The 20418-nt window shown below is 36.8% G+C and overlaps 1 protein-coding gene across 5 annotated transcripts in view; it reads right to left on the bottom strand.

Moving 5' to 3' along the window:
* Positions 1 to 3034, bottom strand: part of LOC125938398 (DLA class II histocompatibility antigen, DR-1 beta chain) — an 83157-nt gene extending 80123 nt beyond the window's left edge. For 3 of the 5 annotated variants that reach the window (XM_049653502.1, XM_049653503.1, XM_049653499.1), the window contains exon 1: positions 2852 to 3032. In XM_049653502.1, coding sequence (XP_049509459.1) covers positions 2852 to 2951 — 100 coding nt within the window. In that variant the 5' untranslated portion in view covers positions 2952 to 3032. Of the gene's footprint in view, positions 1 to 2851 lie in introns of all 5 variants that reach the window. The other 2 variants (XM_049653504.1, XM_049653500.1) reach the window with 2 other exon arrangements.
* Between the last annotated feature and the right edge of the window lie 17384 nt (positions 3035 to 20418).

Below are 20418 nucleotides of genomic sequence, written 5' to 3'. Positions count from 1 at the left end.
CTTCACTGAGACCAGATTCTGAAAAAAAAATTCATACTGCCTAACAAGAGAGTATCAAAAGTTACTATGAATTCCAACCAAAAGATGATTGCTCTTGGGTGTGCTAATGCTTCAGGCTTACCCAAATCAAAGTGGGCAGACACTGGAAAAAGCCAAAATCCAGGATGCCTGAAAGGGACAAATATTTTACTTGTGTATTAGTTTTCAAAAAAGATAATATGGATAACCAGATACATATTTTATTTGGTTCAAAACCACTTTGTATCAATGGGCTTCGTTCATGAGACGCAAGCTGGACTGGGAGAAACCTGGAAGTTAATTGTCCCTGTATAATTGTTCCACATACTGTACTCCTCAAATTCTTATAAAAATTAAAGCTTTGGCTTCTAATTCTCCCCCTGCCCCACCACCAAGTATGACATCTATGTTGCAATCTTTGAACAAGGAATTTTCTCATCCCATGAAGATCAAGTATAAAAAATTTTTAAACTCTGTTCTTGATGCAGTTTACAGAGGCCTATGAGTCCACATCTTCTGAAATAAGTTAATGGCTAGTGTTATGACAAAGCTAATATTTAATAAACCAACCTGAAAAACTGCCTAGCAAGACTTTGGGCTACATCCGAGTTTGCAAATGAACTACCAATTGAAGACATCGAAAACTGTCATGTGATGAATGAGAAAATATTATATGACACTTCAATGTATGTAAAAGTTTATCCAAATAAGTCCAAGGAATAAGGTGTACACTTGAGATGAGCACCAGGTAGCGTATAGAAGTGTCGAATCACTACACTGTACATCTGAAACTAACATTACACTGTATGCTAACCAAATGGAAGGTAAATAATAACTTTAAAAGATATTCTCTGCCTAAAAGTATACCTATAATCATAAACAATCAAACAAACAAATAAGTCAAAGGTGCTGATCCGAAAATACTGAGCACTGATGATGGGGTCACACGGGGCATTCCCTGAGTGATGGAAACATGGTAGTGGTGACTGAGAGCACTCCCCAACTTGCTCCCTACACTCCAGCTTCTCCAGCCTTCCTTCTGTCCCTTGCACTCAGCAAACATCTTCCCGCACTTGACCTTTATCCTATTTTCTCCCCCTACAACTCTTGTCCTGTACATCCTTCATTTGGCTGGCTTCTGTCACCAGGCATATCTCAACTCAATGTCACTTCCTCAGGGAGAGCTCCCTACACACTTGAACTGAAGTCAGGCGTATCCAATTCTGTCTGTTTCACAACCAGGTGTATTATTTTTCAGCGTACTTATTGTTGTCACAATTTTTGTTGTTATTGTTAAATGTTTATCGGGCTTTCTCCTCTGTCATTACATAAAATCCATGATGGTAATGATCTTTAGCCTATTCAAATAGAATTCACTGAGCCCAGAACAGAGCCTAGTACATCATAGCTGCTCAGAGAAATGTCTGTGATACAATGGATGAACACAGGGCTCTGAGAATCAGTCATTGTGAGGATCCTGGAAAGCAAGAAGGGGCTCAGGTCCAACATTCTTTTACTCTGATGATACATTATATCCCCTCCACTTCCTGTGAGAAATTCACACAAACTACCTCCTTCTCCATCTACTGTTGGAAAAAATATCACAGGTAAGGAAAAGGTGATTTTAAGAAAAATCTCATTAAGTTTCAGCTCATCCTGTAGATCTGTGATAGTGCTGAGGTCTCTGCATACACGGGGGATTCACAGTAATGGTGACAACATGGCTCGGGAAAGAATAGGAACTGGAAGTGGAAACAACCCAACATGGCTATTAAGGAAAAACAGAAAACATGAGGAATAAACCTATGCCATCTGGGGACATCACCTCAGTGAGCCAATATATTCCCTTGACTTGCATTTTGGCTTTCAGTCCTACGAAATGTAAACACCTTCATGCTCTCTGTACTCTGCTCAGGGTAGATAGTTGGAACCATATGAAATTCCTGATGTTGACTATTTTTGGCTTACAAAGCCATAATTGCATATAATTTATCCTATACTAGTTGAATCCCTTCCTGTGGGCTCAGGCCACAGAACAGAAAGATGCAGGAGAAACGGACACCATAAAAAGGTTCAACATAGATTCATAATGAAAAACTAACTTGTGCTATGTTCTCAGAAGATATCTTAAGTTCTTTAAGACTCCAAAGAACATCCCATACGTGCTTCTCATCTAAAATGTCATTTCAAGTACTAAGGATCTCTGCTGTACCTCCAGGGTGAGAAATAGAGATAAAACTAGCCCCAACTTTGGTCAGAGAACCTTCAGTCCAGGGATAAAGGCCTTGTAAACTTTGAGGTGCAGGAGAAAGGAAAGGAGATAATGGGAGAGAACCCTTGATACAGCCTCGCATATTACAGAGAGGCACCAACATAACTAATCCTGTGAAGACATTATACAGGGTCTTCTAGGAGACACCTTTCTAATTCCTTTTGACTCTCTGTCCAATTTTCTGAGAAACTTTCTTATTTTCTAGCATAACTCAACATTATAAAGGGAACTGCTTGATGGGAATTAATTTGAAATCATTATTTCTGAGTCTTCTCAAGACCCTGAGGGAATTAAACTCAAACCTGGAGAGTTTTGACTGGGGAAGAGTTGAGAAGAAATGGCCTCTATATGTGGAGGCCCCTTACACAGCTCTTATAGAGAGGGCAAGCATTCGGCCCCCTTTTGTTTTGGATAGAATTGGGGATCTATATGATAAAGGTGGGCCATCATTAAAGAAAATGTCACAATTTTCTAAGGCACATGGCGTGGACACAGTGGCAAAACTGATTTCTTTCTTTCCCCCCACTCCACAATAGCTCACCACCCAAGGAGTGCACTTACGTGGGGTGTCCCTGGCCCAAGCCAGGGGAGGGCTCAGCACCATCAATATCAACATCAGAGCTGTCATCCAGGAGCCTCCCAGGAAACACAGGCACACCATGCTGGAGAACAGAGAGGACAGGGGACAAGGGAACAGGCAAGTCTCAGTGAGAACTAAGACCCTCCTTTAGGCACCTCCCAAATAATACCAACCAAGGAATTTGTTTCTCTGCTCCTGGATTGGGTAATCTAGGTTTGAGAACCAATCAGCATCACAGATATACTGCATCATCAGTTGCCGGTCAGAGATTCAGTATTAAGAGCCTCTTCTGAAACTCTGACTTCCTTCATTGAAAGGATTATTTTAATCTAGTACTTGAAAGGTTTCATCCAATGTATGTAAAACATTTGATTGGGCCCCTATTTTAAGCCAGCTCTATGCAGGGCAGTTATGTAAACAAAAGTTTGAGTCTTTTAGGAGTATTCATGTCTCTCCAGTGAAGACAGAGTTGTTTGAAGTATGTCTGAGTGATTTTAGGAGCTGAGGGAGTGGAGGGACGATGATTGCAAATGAAGAAACCTTTTATCTGGACCTTATTGCACCCATCAGTAGTGTAGATTTGGAGAAATTACTTAACCTTCACCCTGAAATGAAGGCACAGCAGTCTTTCTGCTACTTGGATAATGGAAAGTGGTGTGATTCTCTGGACAGCTCAAGCAAGGAGCAGCATCTCCTGGTAACTGATGACATGACAGAATTACACCTGTTGATTGGAGAGTATAATCTCTACCTCCTTATGGGTAGAAAGGTCTCTGATAAACTAAAGGAAATGGGAATTTACTCACAACTTAACCTGAGTGAAAATGCTTTCAAGTTTGTCTGCTGAAGCTGTCATTGAGTTGGAGTCACTTCCAGAATTTGCATAGAAAAAGGGGCTTAGAGAACATGATCTGTAAGGAATGAAGGGTCTTGAAAGTTCCTTTGTATAGCATTTAACCTAACCAAGTGATAAGGCCACTTTCCAAATCAAAGTATGCAGGGGGCTGAAAGATCAATAAAGGATTCAAACTCAACCTCTAACATAACAACTCTGCTTAGAAAAACTTTAATATTTTATGTGGAAAATGTGTTCAATCCATACTCCTGGATCACACTCTGATTTCCTCATTTTACTGGGATTTTTTTCCCTTTATTATGTTCCCTGCTCTTATTATTATATTCCCTTCTCCTGCTTTATCTTAAGGACAGAATAAGAAGCTGGTGCTAATGGATACATTATAGAGTGTCCAGGAAAGAGAACACAATGGAAATACTATGAATCACATCCTTTGATGTCAACATGTAGTTTTAAATATATATATTTCTACCTTTAGATAATTATTATGTATTATATTAATATAAATGTAATATCTCAGATTCAGAATGTACTTTAAAGGACAACTATCTATCTAAAGTTCTGCATTAACTCCCAGTCTACCACAGTCTGATCAGCAGTCCTTGTTTATGGACTAGTGACAGAGAACAAACCACGTTGCAAGAAAAATGACTAATATTTACTGAGCAAATTTTGAGCATTTTACTTTGCACCCAGAATTATACAAGAGCTTTTTATACACCATATTTATATTTAATCCTCACATCATCTCAGTGATTTGCGTACCCTTTGCATCCCTACAGATGCAGAGAATAAAATGATGGGTGTATGTTAAATAAGTTTGGCAAGGACACAAGCGGTAAATGGCGCACTCCAGATTGAGCCGAGCTATATGCGAGTCCAAACTCAGAAGGCCAGCCATTGCATCACACCACCTCACCACCTCCCATTCAATTTCTGAAGAGAATAGTGTCCATTTTGTTAACACTATTGTTATTAGTTTAATTCATGGTTTATCCATAACAATGCAACTACTCCTTTTAATGAATGACAGCATTTTACATAAATTACCGCGTAGTAATTCTAGTTCCTCCAAAAGTTCTTTCATCACCATTGTTATTTTCCTCTGGAAATGACAACATTTGCATTTATCTTCCATAATGACACCCACAGCTCCTGCCTAAGTATCCTTTCTATCAAAGACAATAGTGGCCTCCAAATTCTTAAATCCAATCTATCGTTCTCAATCATTATTTCAGATTTCTCAGAATAATTTATTGCAAATTTGAACATGTCAGAAAAGGATAGAAATTTTATCTCACATACCTTGGAAAAATGTATTTCTATTAATGTGGAAACTTAAAAATATCCTGTAGAAGTTGAGTAGAAGTCATTATTGTCCCTGGATTTCAGAAGAAACTGTGTTCCTAGACCCCAGAGATAATTCAGTAATATTGGAAGTTGTATAATTGCAACCAGAAGAATGCCATATTTAATTTCAAAAATGAAAGCCATAATTTATTCAGAATTAAATAGTTATAACAGTGATAATCTAAGAGAGCTAAGCTTAAATTCACCTTAGAATTCACCTTAGATTATAGGATAAAAGGAATGGCAAAGAAAAGTAATTCTATATCAAGAACATATTGAAATATTAAACATACTGAAATGTCAAAGACAACACTATCAAAACTTATCTATATAAAATTGACAATTTACATATCATATACATTTAGTTTTGAAAAGAATAGGCCAGCAACGATGAGCTAAATTCTATAGTTGTATACATTTGTGAGTAACAAAATGTGCTGCTTTAAATATAACGTATTTCACACTTTTCTTCAATATTAATTCAGTATTAGGAAAGTTCAGGTGAAACACTATAGCAAATTTTACCAAGCCATCAATCCTGCAGGTGTGTAGGCTGAAATTCTTCACCTAACACAAAAGAAGCAGTCCTAGTCAACTTCTGCTGTGTATCAAGTAAGAAGTGTCAAGTAAGACCTTGTTTCCTGAGGAAAAGAGAGTTAAATTGGTTTCTAACAGTGCTTATCAGTACAGAAGTTCTACCATCTCTGCTCTTGATACAAGAAATCATAGGTTTGTTTTCATTGGAAATAAAACACCATTGGGAGCAAACAAGTGACATCAAAAGCACAGACTTTTGTTGAACAACAGGCAGGTTGAAATTTGTAGCATTACAGAATGTCTTGAGTCCCACTGATTGTCATAGAATGGGACTCATTTGTAGTTAAGTCTGGAAAGTTGCAATACCTCTAGGAAGCTCTCAGGTATCAGCAATCTACAGTTAGCACAGAATGTCCATCACTTGTCCAAGTAGTGTCAGAATATTCTCTGTAGTTCTCAGATAGCTATGACCATGAATATGGAATTTAAAGTGAGAAGCAGATCAGAGATCCCTTTATCTATGAAAAAAATATTAATAACAAGAAGTAGATAAACAGGGCCAATTTCTTCTACAATGAAAGACATGTATCCTTAACAGAAGTCTGTCCCAATTACAGGTCATATTAGCACTTAGAAGTCTTGATAAGACCCTTTCCAGTGAGATTTCAGCAATGTCTTCCATTGAGTCTTCCATCCAAGACTTTGGATGAAGCCAGTCTTTATGTTGTGGTGTTATCTAAGTGTTTTTATGATACTTTAACACAGCACTCTTTTTTAGAACCAGAATGTTTACCATTGAGTAGTCACAGGGAGAACAACTAGAATTCTCACAGGCCTGTCATTAATATTGCACATAAGAAGAGTTTTAGTTTTCTTTCTCTTTGATCTAGACCATGCTTTAACTGTGCTATGGCAAAGAATTTACTTCTCAGACAGTACAAATATTGGCCAGACTATTTTTCAAAATTCTGCTTTGTTGTTGCACTAGTCAACGGCCCAGTGATTCTAGTTGTATGCCTCGAATGCTGTTTTATTCAAAATTAATAATAAAATATTTTAGCCATTTATTAATAGTTCAGTAGTCTATCCCCTTATAAATAAGCAAGTTTCCACCCTGAAAATGTAAACTTATTAGTAATTATTCTCCCCAAGGGAGAGAAAAAGATACTTTCTTTGCTTTGTACTCTCTTCCTACCTGATGTGCATCTCACAAAGCAACTCTCTCAAAGCAATTCTCTCAATATCGTAGAGCAATATTGAGAACATTAGCGTGTATGACCCTCACTATTGCTGGCATCCATATTTTGGTCATATGCTCATTCCATAGCTTACACAAGGAACAAAACTTGGTGCATTACACCTCTGCCTAGAGATATTAAAGATAATTTGGGTGCAATGACAACCTCTCAGTTTTTAGAGTTCAGAATTCAGTACCTGACCTTAAAGAAAAAGTTTTCAGATGAATCATGTCAGTTGTTAAAATAAGATCCAAGGCAGGGGCACCTGGGTGGTTCAGTTGGTTAAGCACCTGACTCAGTTGTAGCTCAGGTCATGATCTCATGGTTCATGGGCTTAAGCCCCCTCATAAGGCTCTGCACTGACAGTGCAGAGCCTGCTTGGAATTCTCTCTCTCCCTCTCTGCCCCTCCCTACTTGCCCTCTCTCTCTCTCTCTCTCTCTCTCTCTCAAATAAATAAACAAAAAAATTAATTAATTAAAAAAATAAGATCCAAGGGGAGATTTAATTATTTAAAAATCTATATTAACCAGAGGAAAAAAAATTTCTAGTAACATAGCAGAAGAGAACATAAGACCACTTAGAAAGTTTAAGGTTCTCCAGAAGTGAGGAATCCTTATTGCATTTACAATTTCTAAGGTGTGAAAACCACAAAAGCATTAACAAGGATCAGTCCCATAGGCAATTGGTTCCACCAATGTAAGCAAAATACATAGCTGTTGGTTCATTTTCCTTTAGAACATCAGTTGAACACCAAATTATTTTAGCCATCAACATTTCCTTTAGTGCTATTGCTGATATCAATAATTTTATATCAATTGTAATATCGTTAATCTTAACCATGGTCTTTTTACCTGTAGTTTTATAGCCATGTTACTTCAGAACATCAGAACCAAACCCCTTCTTGAGCTCCTGTATGGGCAATTCACTGGAGTGTTTACATAGACAGGTTCCTAAGGGTGCCTCTAGTTTCCCTCTCTATTAAAAACATAATCACTACCATGACAAAGATTTAATTGAGTTGTAAAATTCTAGATAGGTTTAAGCAAGTTTAGGTGGGCCATGAAATGTTGGGAGAAATTTCTGACATGCTGTAATCTTTGGCACACCTCTGGAAGATCACAGCTTTATCACCTATGAGGTCTAGGTTTAAAACTTCTTGGGGTGCTTGGGTGGCTCAGTTGGTTAAGTGCTGGAGTTTTAATTTGGGCTCAGGTCATGATCCCATGGTATGCAAGATAGAGTCCCAGGTCAGGCTGCACACTGACATTGCAGAGCCTGCTTGGGATGGTCTTTCTCCCTCTCTCTGCCCCTCCCCACCCTGTCTCTCTCTCAAAATAAATAAATAAATAAATAAATAACTTCTTGGGAAAGTGAAGAGATATACTCAAACTCTCCACAGCTTTCCTAATCAAGAGGTATTGGGAGATGTGACTACAATTTCAATTTCATTCAACCAATAATAAAATCAGGGAAATTGGCAAAATTTAGGCTGACCTCATCAGGGCACAAATTGAGAGTCCTTTCTGTATTGGACCTCCAGATTTGAAGTTTACACCCAGGGAGAAACTCAGAAGCCTTCCAGAGTGCAGTCTGATATAGATTCCAAAGAGTTCAGTGAAAATGTTGTTAAAATCCTCAATGTCAAATATCTTGGTGACCTGGTAACCTTTGGACAGAGATAGTTGAGGTCCACTAGAAGGCAGGTTGCTGCAATTGAGTCCATCAAGTGCTTACTAGTGGTCTCTGCCCAGATGCAACAGAGAGTAAACATCAGCTTTCCATATACCCTGATCAGAAAGATGAAAAATATCCTTGGTAGGTATGTCAATACCCCTAACTGCATCTAAATATTATCCCAGACCCACCAGAAAATGATCTTCTAAGATTGACAGTGGGGTAGAAACAAAAGGTTCTCTAGATTGGAAGCTTTATGCAAAAAGAAACCTTCATATAAGTACCTCAAGAAGTATCTCTGGGTCCCAGCTGCTATGGAAAATTTGAAGTCAAGAATTGTCTGTTAGTATCATCTTCAATTCATTTCCCCATCTCAAACATGGAGTGTTGGAGATCATATATTTGGTTGATGCTATCTTATGAAACTGCCCAAAAGCAACAAGATCACAATGTTGTGATGTTCAAAATGGCACATGTGCCGAACATGAACAGAAACATCTAATAACTTGAAATGCAATTTTGTTACCATTAATCATTGCAGCACCATTCCCCAAACAGGTGTCATGAGCCAGCCTAATGGCACAAAAAGCCTACTATACAGATATCTTACAGCTATCACCATTCTCTAGAAAGTGCAGAATTTCACTGTGGTAACCATAGTGGCCATTAGGTGTAATAGGTCAATTGTCCCCCCTGATAAAAACTGAACTTACGCCACAGTCAGTCAGCCAGACTTTAGCACCAGGTACTGAAAATCTTGAAGAATGCTTCATGAGAGCTGATGATGATGCTTACCTTTTCTGAAAATAGTTTCTAGAACTGATGAAACACCAATTTACATATTTAAGACACTCAGAATATTCCAAGCAATATAACTGAAAAAGAAAACATACTAGACATTCTAGAAAAACCATAGAATACCTAAGACAAAGAATGTCTTAAAGCAGCATGGGGTTGAGGGTATGGGGTACAGATTATCTTCAAAGAGAAAAACTTAGATTAACTGCTGACTTTTCATCAGCAATAATGGAAACCAAAAGTAGTACAGTGATGTTTTCATTGTGCTTAATAAAAATAATGACCAGCCTGGGATTTTATAACCAGTGATTCTATCTTTAAAGAATGAGGAAAAAAGAAAAAGAATGAGGAAACATTTTCATACGAACAAAAATCAAGATCATGTGTCTCCAATATATTTTAATGAAGAAAATTATAAATTATATACTTCAGGCAGAAGGAAAGTAACCCCAGATAGAAATTCTGGGATGAAATGAGAAATGAAGAACAAAGACAGTGGTAAATATGTGGGCCATGCTAAAATGTATCAACTTATAAAATAATACTAAGGTTATCCTATGGAGTTTTAAAATAATATACAATTTAAAAATAAAATAAAATAATATACATTTTAATACCCAAAACATTAATATATAAATTGAGAGAGAGTATAAGGTATTAAATCATTCCAAGAACATTGTATTATTTTTCTTCTTTTTTTTCAAAATAGAAATGATTCTCAAAAAACAGAAATAATTCTCATATCATATCAGCTATATCTTCCAGAGCATAGAAGAAATTGATTTTATTTATTACTTCATATTTATGAAAAGTACTAACTCCAAATCACACTTAACAATGTAGGCTTAGGGGCGTCTGGGTGGCTCAGTTGGTCGAGTGTTCAGCTTCAGCTCAGGTCATGATCATATAGTTCATGGGTTCAAGTCCTGCATTGAGCTCTGTGCTGACAGCTCAGAGCCTGGAGCTCACTTCAGATTCTGTGTCTCCCTCTCTCTCTGCCCCTCTCCTGCTCACTCTCTCTCTCTCTCTCAAAAATAAACATTAAAAAAATTTAAAAGGTAAAAAAAACAATGTAGGCTTAGGCTCAGTCTCTCTTTCTCTTTCTAATGAGTAATGAATATAATATAATATATGAATTCCTAGGATCAATCGCATTCAGATCATGAAATAAGAATGTATGCAAACTAGTACCAGTAGAGTTAAGTATTGCACTGATAATTCCAGCCAATGAAAGATATTTGGAACAAAAGAGTAAGCAAATCCCAAAAACTCATAAGCCTTCCTTTATACTTAGAGTAAACTTTTGAGAAGTATAATAAAAATTCAATAATTTTAATATAAATAAACTATATCCAAGTAATACTGTAATAGGAAATATTCCAAATATTATGAAGAAATTCTACTTCTATATTCAACAAAAATGTGTTTAATTCCAAATAAGGAAATCAAAACAGGAACTCTCTGGCATTCTTTCTGAGAATCACTCTGTCAATATACATCTTTTTTTTTTAAATATCTTTGTTCATGATGCCATCCTGGGATCACACATTAGACTCTTTTTTTTTTTCCCCAAGATTTATTTTTAATAGCAAGATGCAGATGAACTATCCAATAACTTCTAGAGACATAGCCCAGGTGAGATATGTACCAAACATGTTCACAGCTGTGCCCATTAACATTCCTTTCACTCCTACCCAAATGCAGAATGTTACCAAATAGAGAACTGGGGTTCAAGAGTGGCACCAACCTGACATTTTTCCCAAGTATGTATAAAGCACTAAATATATATATATATATATATATATATACACACACATATTTGGGGCGCCTGAGTGGCTCAGTTGGTTAAGCATCCAACTTCAACTCAGGTCATGATCTCCCAGTTTGTGGGTTCAAGTCCTGCATTGGGTTCCATGCTGACAGCTCAGAGCCTGGAGCCCGCTTCAGATTCTGTGTCTGCCCCTCTCCTGCTCATCCTCTGTCTCTCTCTCTCTCAGAAATAAATAAACTTTTAAACACACACACACACACACACACACACATATGTATATATGTATATATTTAAATGCATGAAAATAAGCAGTATACTTTAAACAAAAGGCCTTGGAGAACTAGGAATGTTTTTGTGGATATTGGAGCAGACAACAGAAGGTAAATGCAGAAAACAAAAGTGGAAAGGAAACATTTCTTTGAGTCCAAGTGTTGAGAAGAAGGAGTGGGATCTGGAGGAAAAGTTGAGCATTGTCTTCTGTGATAAAAATCCTGTGTGGTTCATGGAAAGTAGCATGTGTGAGTCATAAAAGGACCATAACATATAGAGAATGAACCAATACAGTGCACTGGGCCAGTTGCCAAAATCTAATTTAAAAAGTAATAATTCAGTAGTGATATACGATAGGGACAGTGAATAATGTGAAAACAATGAGAAAGTATTGAGACAAGATTACTGATTCCCACAGGACTCTAGGAAAGTTCTTGACTAGAGCCCAAAAATAAGCACATGGTTAATGTTAGCTTCTTTTTACTGCAAAGATTCTGGCATTTGATGTGGGGAGATGAAGAAAGGGAATATGAACCTCAACAGGGTCCGAAATAGATAATTGTATGAAATACTACCCTTGGACAAGGCTTTTTGTGGATATATTGAGGAGTGGGGGCAAATAGAAAAAAAGAACATCTAAAAGTCCCAACAGCCAGCATCTAGAGAATCTTTTATTGATAATTAAATTATGAAATCAGGAGCATCAGTATCATCTGGTATATGATCCCAGAAACAGTGAACCGTTGTTCACTAGTCAGTTCATACTCCCATTTTCCAGAAAGAAATAGTTACCTCTTTCTACATAGGAAAAATTGTTGGAGCCACACCGGGTGGCAGCAGTAAACAGTATTTTGGTGAAAAAAGAATTGTGTGGCAGGGCTTGTCCGTATCTAATATCCTCACAATCAGAAAAACATCCCTGATATATATCACTCGTATTTTTTGCTGCAGTGATGTCAACCATTCACCATTCAGTAATTTTAGCTGAGAATCCACCACATGTATATGTATATGCATATGCAATTTAGTTGGAGATAGTCAATTCACAAAAAGTTTACTGAGGGCTTCCTGTGTGTGCAGATTTCTAATGCTGGTGATACATACATATGGTTTAGATCCTACTTTTAAGGAAACTAAAACTCACAGTGAAAACAGACATATAAAATTAATATAAAATAATGTGACAAGATCCACAATAGATGCATTTATTTTTAAAAAGAACACAAATTGATGACATTAATTTTCAAGATGAAACAAAATGGTTAAAATTAAGTAAAAATATATAATTTATACTGAAACAGCATTTATATAGACATGAGTTCTAGAGGAAGTGAGGAACATAGAGGAAGGGGTTATTCTTCCAGTTGGTTAGAGAGTAGCAGGGAACCAGAAACAATAGTGAAAAACCTGTGTGGGGGTGAGGGGTGGTCAGAAGGTGGTAGATAGGAAGGCATCCTGATTGACAGGAATTTAGATTCCTCCATAAATAATGCTGGGAGATCAGAGGGAGTGTGCAGGATTGAACTATGCTAGGAAAGGCATTGATAAATTGGTGAAGAAGTAACATCTTTTAGAAAGATGGGAGTGGAAGCAGAAAAAAAAACATTAACTAGGAAAACATTTAGCAAGCTAGGGTTAGTTATGAGGGACTGGGCATAGAGATGAGGATGATGACAATAGAAATGAATGTATAGGAATGGACGATAGGGATGCCATGCATCTTTTGGATTCCTAGACATGCATTAAAAATTGGTATGTGATGAGTAAATAAAGAACCTGAGGATTTTTTTAAAAAGAATGTATTTTCTTTCCTTGGAAATAACACCCAAAGGATCAAACCTCTTATTGGTGTATGTGTTAGCTTATGGGTGACACACTTTGGAGAAAGAAAGAGAAAGAGAGAGAGGTATGCTAGAAATCTTTATCCTCTCTCAGATAACTGTTGGGTTGTTTTTTTTTTTCCTGTGTCCAATGGGGATGAAGATTGAGACAGCATCACTTATCTCTGGCAGATCAACCTGACCAGAAGGTCTTATTTAAAGTCTCAGGTAGAGGTCAAGAGAGGACAAGACGACTAAGTTAGATGTGGATAAGAAAGACCGAACATTTCCTTTAATGGAATTATTTAGGACATAATTAGGTGGGTAGTGAGGAAAGGGTACTTGCAGAGTAAAACAAAACATGGAGTGAGGATTAGAGGAACAAGGCATTTAGAATGACAGAGACACAATGCTTGGGTTTTTGTGCCAATCTAGGAAGTCTCTGGCTATGATTAAAAAGCACGAATAAACAGCTGTGATGTTGGTATCTCCTTGTTATTCCTGTTATAAAAGAGATGGGGACTATGAAAGAAATCTATAACCCCAACTCCAGTTGCACATATACATGAAGGGGGAAGCAAATAATGAATTATTTATTTTCGACCAGGCACTGAGCTATGTACTTCCATGTGCCTTATTTCATTTAATCATCTTCATAGCATTGCAATAGGTATATTGTATCACCTCATACTATCTGTTAACTGCTACATCGCCAGTACATTGAAAAAATGCTGACCAGTTAGTAGCACTCAATAAATAATGATTACTAGGATCTAGTCAGGAAATTAAATAGTTTACATTTTTAACACTTTATTGTGAAATAGACAATAATTCTATTAGAATTAGTTAGAATTCATTAATGATAATTTTTTATTTTTTATTATTTATTTTATTATTAATAAAAATTAATTAATATAATTAGTTCTATTAGAATAGACAATAGACAATTAATGTACAACTTATTTGATTATGATAATGCCAACATCCATGAAACTCCCCAGATCAAGAAATGGAACATTGGGTCAACAACTTATAAGCCCATCATGTGCCTCTTCATGTCCCCACCAAGATAAGTCACTATCCAGACTTGTATAGCTATCACATCCTGGCTTTTTGGTATACCTTCACAATGTGTTATTTATCTGTAAATATGCTTAGTAGCAGTACATAAATTAAATCATACAGCACATTCACTTTTGTGCCCTAATTGTTTTCAATTGAACAGCCAGGAAAGGATAGTCTTGTCAATAAATGCTGCTGGAACTTGGAAATCTTTATTGAAAAAAATAAATGAAATTTAACACCTATCTCACATCACATACAAAATTAATTCCAGCTGAAATGTATTTCTGTATGTAAAAAGCAATGCAATAGAACCTTCAGGAGATGATAGTAGAGACTATCCTTATGACCTTGATGTCAAAAATAATTTTTAACATAGGATCCAAAGCTCACCAGTCATAACGAAAAAAATCAGCCAGTAGTCACAAGTATAACTTTTAAATGAGGACAGGGGTGCCTGGGTGGCTCAGTCAGTTAAGCGAGTCCATCTTTGACTTGGGTAATGATCTCGAGCCACATTTATTGGACTTTGTGCTGACAACTCAGAGCCTGGAGCCTGCTTCTGATTCTGTGTCTTCCTCTCTCTCTCTGCCCCTTCCCACTCTCTCTCTCTTTCTCTCTCTCAAAAAAAAAATAAATATTAAAAAAAATTTTAATGAGGACAGCAAGAAATTATTGCACACAACTAGAGAGTGTCATGGGATACACTAGGAAAACCCCTGAAGGATCTTCAATGAACATATGACACTGATACCAGAAACCTCTCACTGGCTGGGCTTCAATATCTGTGGCTAGGAAGAGAAATAAGGTAACAGAGGAGCACACCTTTAGATACTTTGGAAATCACTGAAGGGAAAGGGGTGATTAAATCCATGAAACAAGAGGACCTTCAGGAAGGTGATGAATCAAAACGTGCCAGAGGAGAGGGAAGTGTGGCACATCAGCGATGAACTCCCTAATGATCACTTCCAAAGTCAGAGAAAACTCTTCCTTAATGTCCATCTAAATTTCTCCTTGATGCAATGATATCAATTAAACAATAAATTTTATCTGATCACCTATAAATGTCAGGCATTATGCTAATTACTACATGAACTATAGAAGCATGGAGTATAACAGGTGAAATTCAAAGAGCAAATATTTATTGAACACCTCCTGTTTCGAAGGAGTGTGCTAAGACAATGTGGTTGGAGCTAGAGAGTACTGTGCTTAAGTGAAATAAGTCAGTCAGAGAAATACAAATACCATATGATTTCACTCATATATGGAATTTAAGAAACAAAACAGATGAACATATGAGAAGGGGGGGAGAGAGAGAGAGAGAGAGAGAGAGAGAGAGAGAGAGAAACAAACTAAAAGACTCTTAATGATAGAGAACAAATTGAGGGTTGATGGAGGTGGACGGGGGATGTGTTGGATGGGTAATGGACATTAGGGAGGACACTTGTGATAAGCACTGGGTGTTGTATGTAAGTAATGAATAACTGAATTCTACTAATGAAACCAATATTGCACTGTATGTTAACTCACTAGAATTTAAATAGGAATTTTAAAAGAAAAAAAAGTGTGCTAGGGGCTAGGAATACCAAAATTAAGATCTCAGAAAGATCAATATCAACCAGAATAAAAAGAAACACACACTGAACATAAACTCCATGAGTCAGAGACTTTATATTTGTGTACCATTCTCTCCTCAGTTCCTAGAGAAAGTCCTGGTTCAAAATAGGTAATCATAATGATCAAATTGATAAATAATATATTAAGGATACATATAGGCATTTATAAATTGCAATGGGGCGCCTGGGTGGCTCAGTTGGTTAAGTGACCGACTTCGGCTCAGGTCATGATCTTGCAGTTTGTGAGTTCAAGCCCCGCGTCAGGCTCTGTGCTGACAGCTCAGAGCCTGGAGCCTGTTTCGGATTCTGTGTCTCCCCCTGTCTCTACCCCTCTCCTGTTCATGCTCTGTGTCTCTCTGTCTCTCAATAATAAATAAACGTTTAAAAAAAAAAGTGGTTTCTCTGCTTTGAAAAAAAAAATAAATTGCAATAAAGTCTAATTTAAAAGTAACAGAATTTTAAAATAATAGAGAAATGGTATATATTAATATAGTTTGGAATATTCAGAGGAAACTTGAAAATGCAGTTTGCATTTGCAAGAAGTGAGATTTGCAGAAGTGAGATTTGAGGCAGAGAAGGAGGATATGATTCAGAAGAACAGCAGGGGAAAAGGAACAATCATGAGCCACATGAGCAAAAGCAGTACCAGGTGGGGTGAATTAATGTAAGGAGAAGCTCTGACTGGAGTGAACATTCACATTAAAGAATAGTGTGGGATAAGAGCAGATATGCATGAGAGGCATTGGAGGCTGAGCCGAGCAGCTATTATGTTAGGAAGGTGAGGAACTGACACGTACTGAAATATGATGCATGTATAAATGCAAATCAGCAGAATCAACCTGTTGGTAACCCAGGTGTCTTGTAGGCATAGGAAGAGAATCAAGACTAGGGAGGTGAAGGTGAGACTAGAGGGCTGGTATTACTGAATGCCTCATGTCTTCACAAACTTGTATGAAGTACTCCTATTCGATGAGTAGGGGAAGAAAATGTAAAGCTGTTTAGAACTGTCTCGCTTCTTCTTTCAGGAGTGCATCAAAGGCTCAGTCCTCAACCCTCAGGGTGCTTTTCAATCCTGGGTCCTATGTTCTTTCTTTTAGGATGAAACAGGTCAGTTTTCTGGAAAAAGGCACTACTAAAAATTGATACTACTTATCACTTGCTTTTCCATAACCAGTGGGTGAAGTAACATCACTTGTCTACACCAAATAATGCTCTTTCAATAGCTGTAGTGTTAGTCTGGTCTCAAGATCTTGTGAGAAAGTGGAGTAGGACCAAGTGAGTTACACGGTGAGAGAAAGATCTAATACTTGGAGTTCATGGCAAGAAACAGGATATAGCTGTGTGGATTGTCAAAGACTCTCCACATTTGGTTTCCAAGCATGATTTAGGTGGGTGTAGAGTGCTAAAATCAGGATACTTGTTCCTTTTCAGGCATCATTGGAAAGCCCCTGACCAGGGTTAGATGGAAAGGAACCTGCTATGATGCTAGTGTCTCATCGCTGGTAAAAAAAAAAACAAAAAATTAATCTCTGTGGTGAAAAGAAGATTGAAAAGAGAGAGGAGGGAAGGATTGAGGGTTGGGGGTGAGAGAGAGAGAGAAAGAGAGATATAAGGGCTGGTTATCATGAGACAGTGCAGGGGCAATGATATAGTTCTGGGCCCTAATTAGGCATGTTAATATTACCTCATTTAACCTTAATAAAAACTCTACAAATAAAATTTTATACTATTTGTGGAAATGTTAGTAGGAGTGTATGAATTATAGCTTGATTTCAGAAAGAAAAAGATGCTCTCTTCGGGAAATATAAATTTAGTACCACTGTATTAGCGTTGCAATCATGCAAAGCATTCTTTGAGGTGCAGGCATTACAAGGATGAATGGGATCTATAGATCTTGTTTCCTAGGAGTTCAGAACCTACAAAATCTTGCTATTATACACTGCAACAAGAGCTGCAATAGATTTGTTTCTAACATTCAGTTATGAGTTTTCAAAAGTGGGTAAAATTGTTTAAATGTTTTACAAACTTTAAGAACCTTACAAATTAAAGACTGGAGCTCCCTATGTATGTGAAATAGTAAGACTCATAAAAAAAGGAAAAGGAAGTATATCTCAGACTGATTAAAGGAGCAGAAGGGGCAAAGAAAATATGATGAAATAATATACAGGACAATAAAGGATAAAAGATACAGGCAGGGAGTTAGAGAAAAGTCTTCCTCAAGGAATGAGAACAGACATACAGAGTGGAGCCACCCCAACAAAGCAAAGGAATTGTACAGCTGCAGATAGAAAAGGAAACAAATCAAAAAGATCTTTTGGCAGTTCCAGTGTAGTTACAAGGCTAGGAAGTGACAAATTGGAAAGGAATTTCTGGATTTGCTGAGCACTAAAATTTTCATAATCATGCTAGGAAATATTTTATGAAGAGCCCCTTTTATGAGCCCCTTTAAAAAAGAATTCATTTTCTCCCTTCAAATCAGCACCTATAGGCTTAGCCCTCAAACCTAGAATCTGACTCATCAGTTAATTCAGGTTCAGGTTAATGCCTTTTTGGGAAGGTATTTCAGCTCTTGGCACTGAGGTATTTTAAGAAAGAAAAGTCTTCCTGGAAAGCCCCATCCCTTTATCGACATTTCTCTTCAACCAATAGGGATAGAAAGTGAAACAGCATCACTTGTCTCCAGCAGATGTAACTGCTACAAAGGTCTAATCTGATACCAGGTCTTGGAGAGAGGGTGAAAATAAGGCAGGATGACTGATGCATGGTGAGACAAATAGCTGACCACCTAGTTTTATGGAAAGAAATGATATGTCATGTTGGAGAACCAAGAAACCACATTTTATAATTGTGAAACAGAGTGGAGAGAGAAGATCTAAGTACTTAGTGTTGGGTGGGGCAGGGGAGGGTACTTGATATTTTCCATGCATCTGTGGGAAGTCCTTGCTCAGTTTTAAAAGAGAAGGAAATGGCTATGACATCGACCAGTCCCTGCTAGTGACACATGAGTACCTGTGGTGGATGAAATGGAAATTGTGAAAAAATCCATGATCACCTGCTGATCATCATATGACAACCTGAGGGAAGGTCACAATATCACATACTGATTATAGCTCTAGCAAGGCAGCACTTCCAGATATATCACCTCTCAATTAGCTATCATGACAGACTTGCATTTTTATTAACTGCTGAATCTCCAGCATCTATAACAGTTCTTAGTACTCAATATATGTTGGGTTAATTATTTAATAAATAAATAAGATACTAAGAATTACTGAGTTTAAGAAATATAAGATTATAATTATTAGGATCCAATCTCTGTTCTGCCTAAATCCAAACCCCAGGAATTAAAACTCTAAGTTTATCTGAGATCAGAAAAGTATCTGAAATAAAGCTTGCATCTTTATTCTGTGAATTTTAGACACCTCCATTTAATATTTCTTCTTCCAATATACCTCCAATACAAAGCAATATTTCAATTATCAGACTTATTCTGGAATTCATTTAAGAAGTATATACTGCAGGGTAGAAAAAGCATCATGTTCATTGTCATGAGATTAGAATTCTGGCAACTGATCTATACCTTCATCCATGATTTACTCTTCTGAGCTTCTATTTCTTCATCACTAGAATTTACAAGTTGAATTACATAACACCTAACTGGTTCCTGGAATATGATAACTATTAATAAAATTTTAATTTTTACTTCACTTATATTCATCATTCCAGTAACAAAATAATCACAGAAAAGGGAAGAAAATGTCCTAAAAACTGACTTCAGCAGAAGTCATAAATTCAACAGAAAGATAAATTTTTTGAGAGCAGATTTATATTAACTAATTAATTAATTAATTTTTTTAATTTATTTACTTTTTAAATTCCAGTTTAATTGACATACAATGTTACACCAGTTTCAGGTATATATTAAGTGATTCGACATTTCTATACATCACTCAGTGCTCATCACAATAAGTGTACTCTCAATCTCCTTACCTATTTCTCCCATCCCCTCACCCACCCCACCTATGGCAACTACCAGTTTGTTCTCTATATTTAAGAGTGTTTTTTATGTTTGTCTTTTTTTTCTTTGTTCACTTGTTTCATTTGTTAAATTCCACATATGAATTAAATCATATGGTGTTTGTCTTTCTCTGACTTATTTCAAAATGATTAAAGATCTAAACGTGAGACATGAAACCATAAAATTCCTAGAAGAAAACACAGGTAGTAACCTCTTTGACATCGGTCATAGGAACACTTTTCTAGATATGTCTCCTCGAGCAAGGGAAACAAAAGCAAAATTAAACTACTAGGACTACACCGAAATAAAAGTCTTTTGCACAGCAAAGGAAACCATCAACAAAATAAAAAGACACACCAAATGGAAGAAGATATTTTCAAATAGCATAACTGATAAAAGGTTAGTATCCAAAATATATAAAGAAAGTATACAAATATACATCTCAACACACACACACACACACACACACACACACACCAACATGAACAGGCATTTCTCCAAAGAAGACATACAGATAGCCAACAGACACATGAAAAG

This window comes from Panthera uncia (assembly GCF_023721935.1).
Source record: "Panthera uncia isolate 11264 chromosome B2 unlocalized genomic scaffold, Puncia_PCG_1.0 HiC_scaffold_24, whole genome shotgun sequence".
Taxonomy (NCBI): Eukaryota; Metazoa; Chordata; class Mammalia; order Carnivora; family Felidae; genus Panthera; species Panthera uncia.
This window is presented reverse-complemented; position numbering and strand designations above follow the sequence as displayed.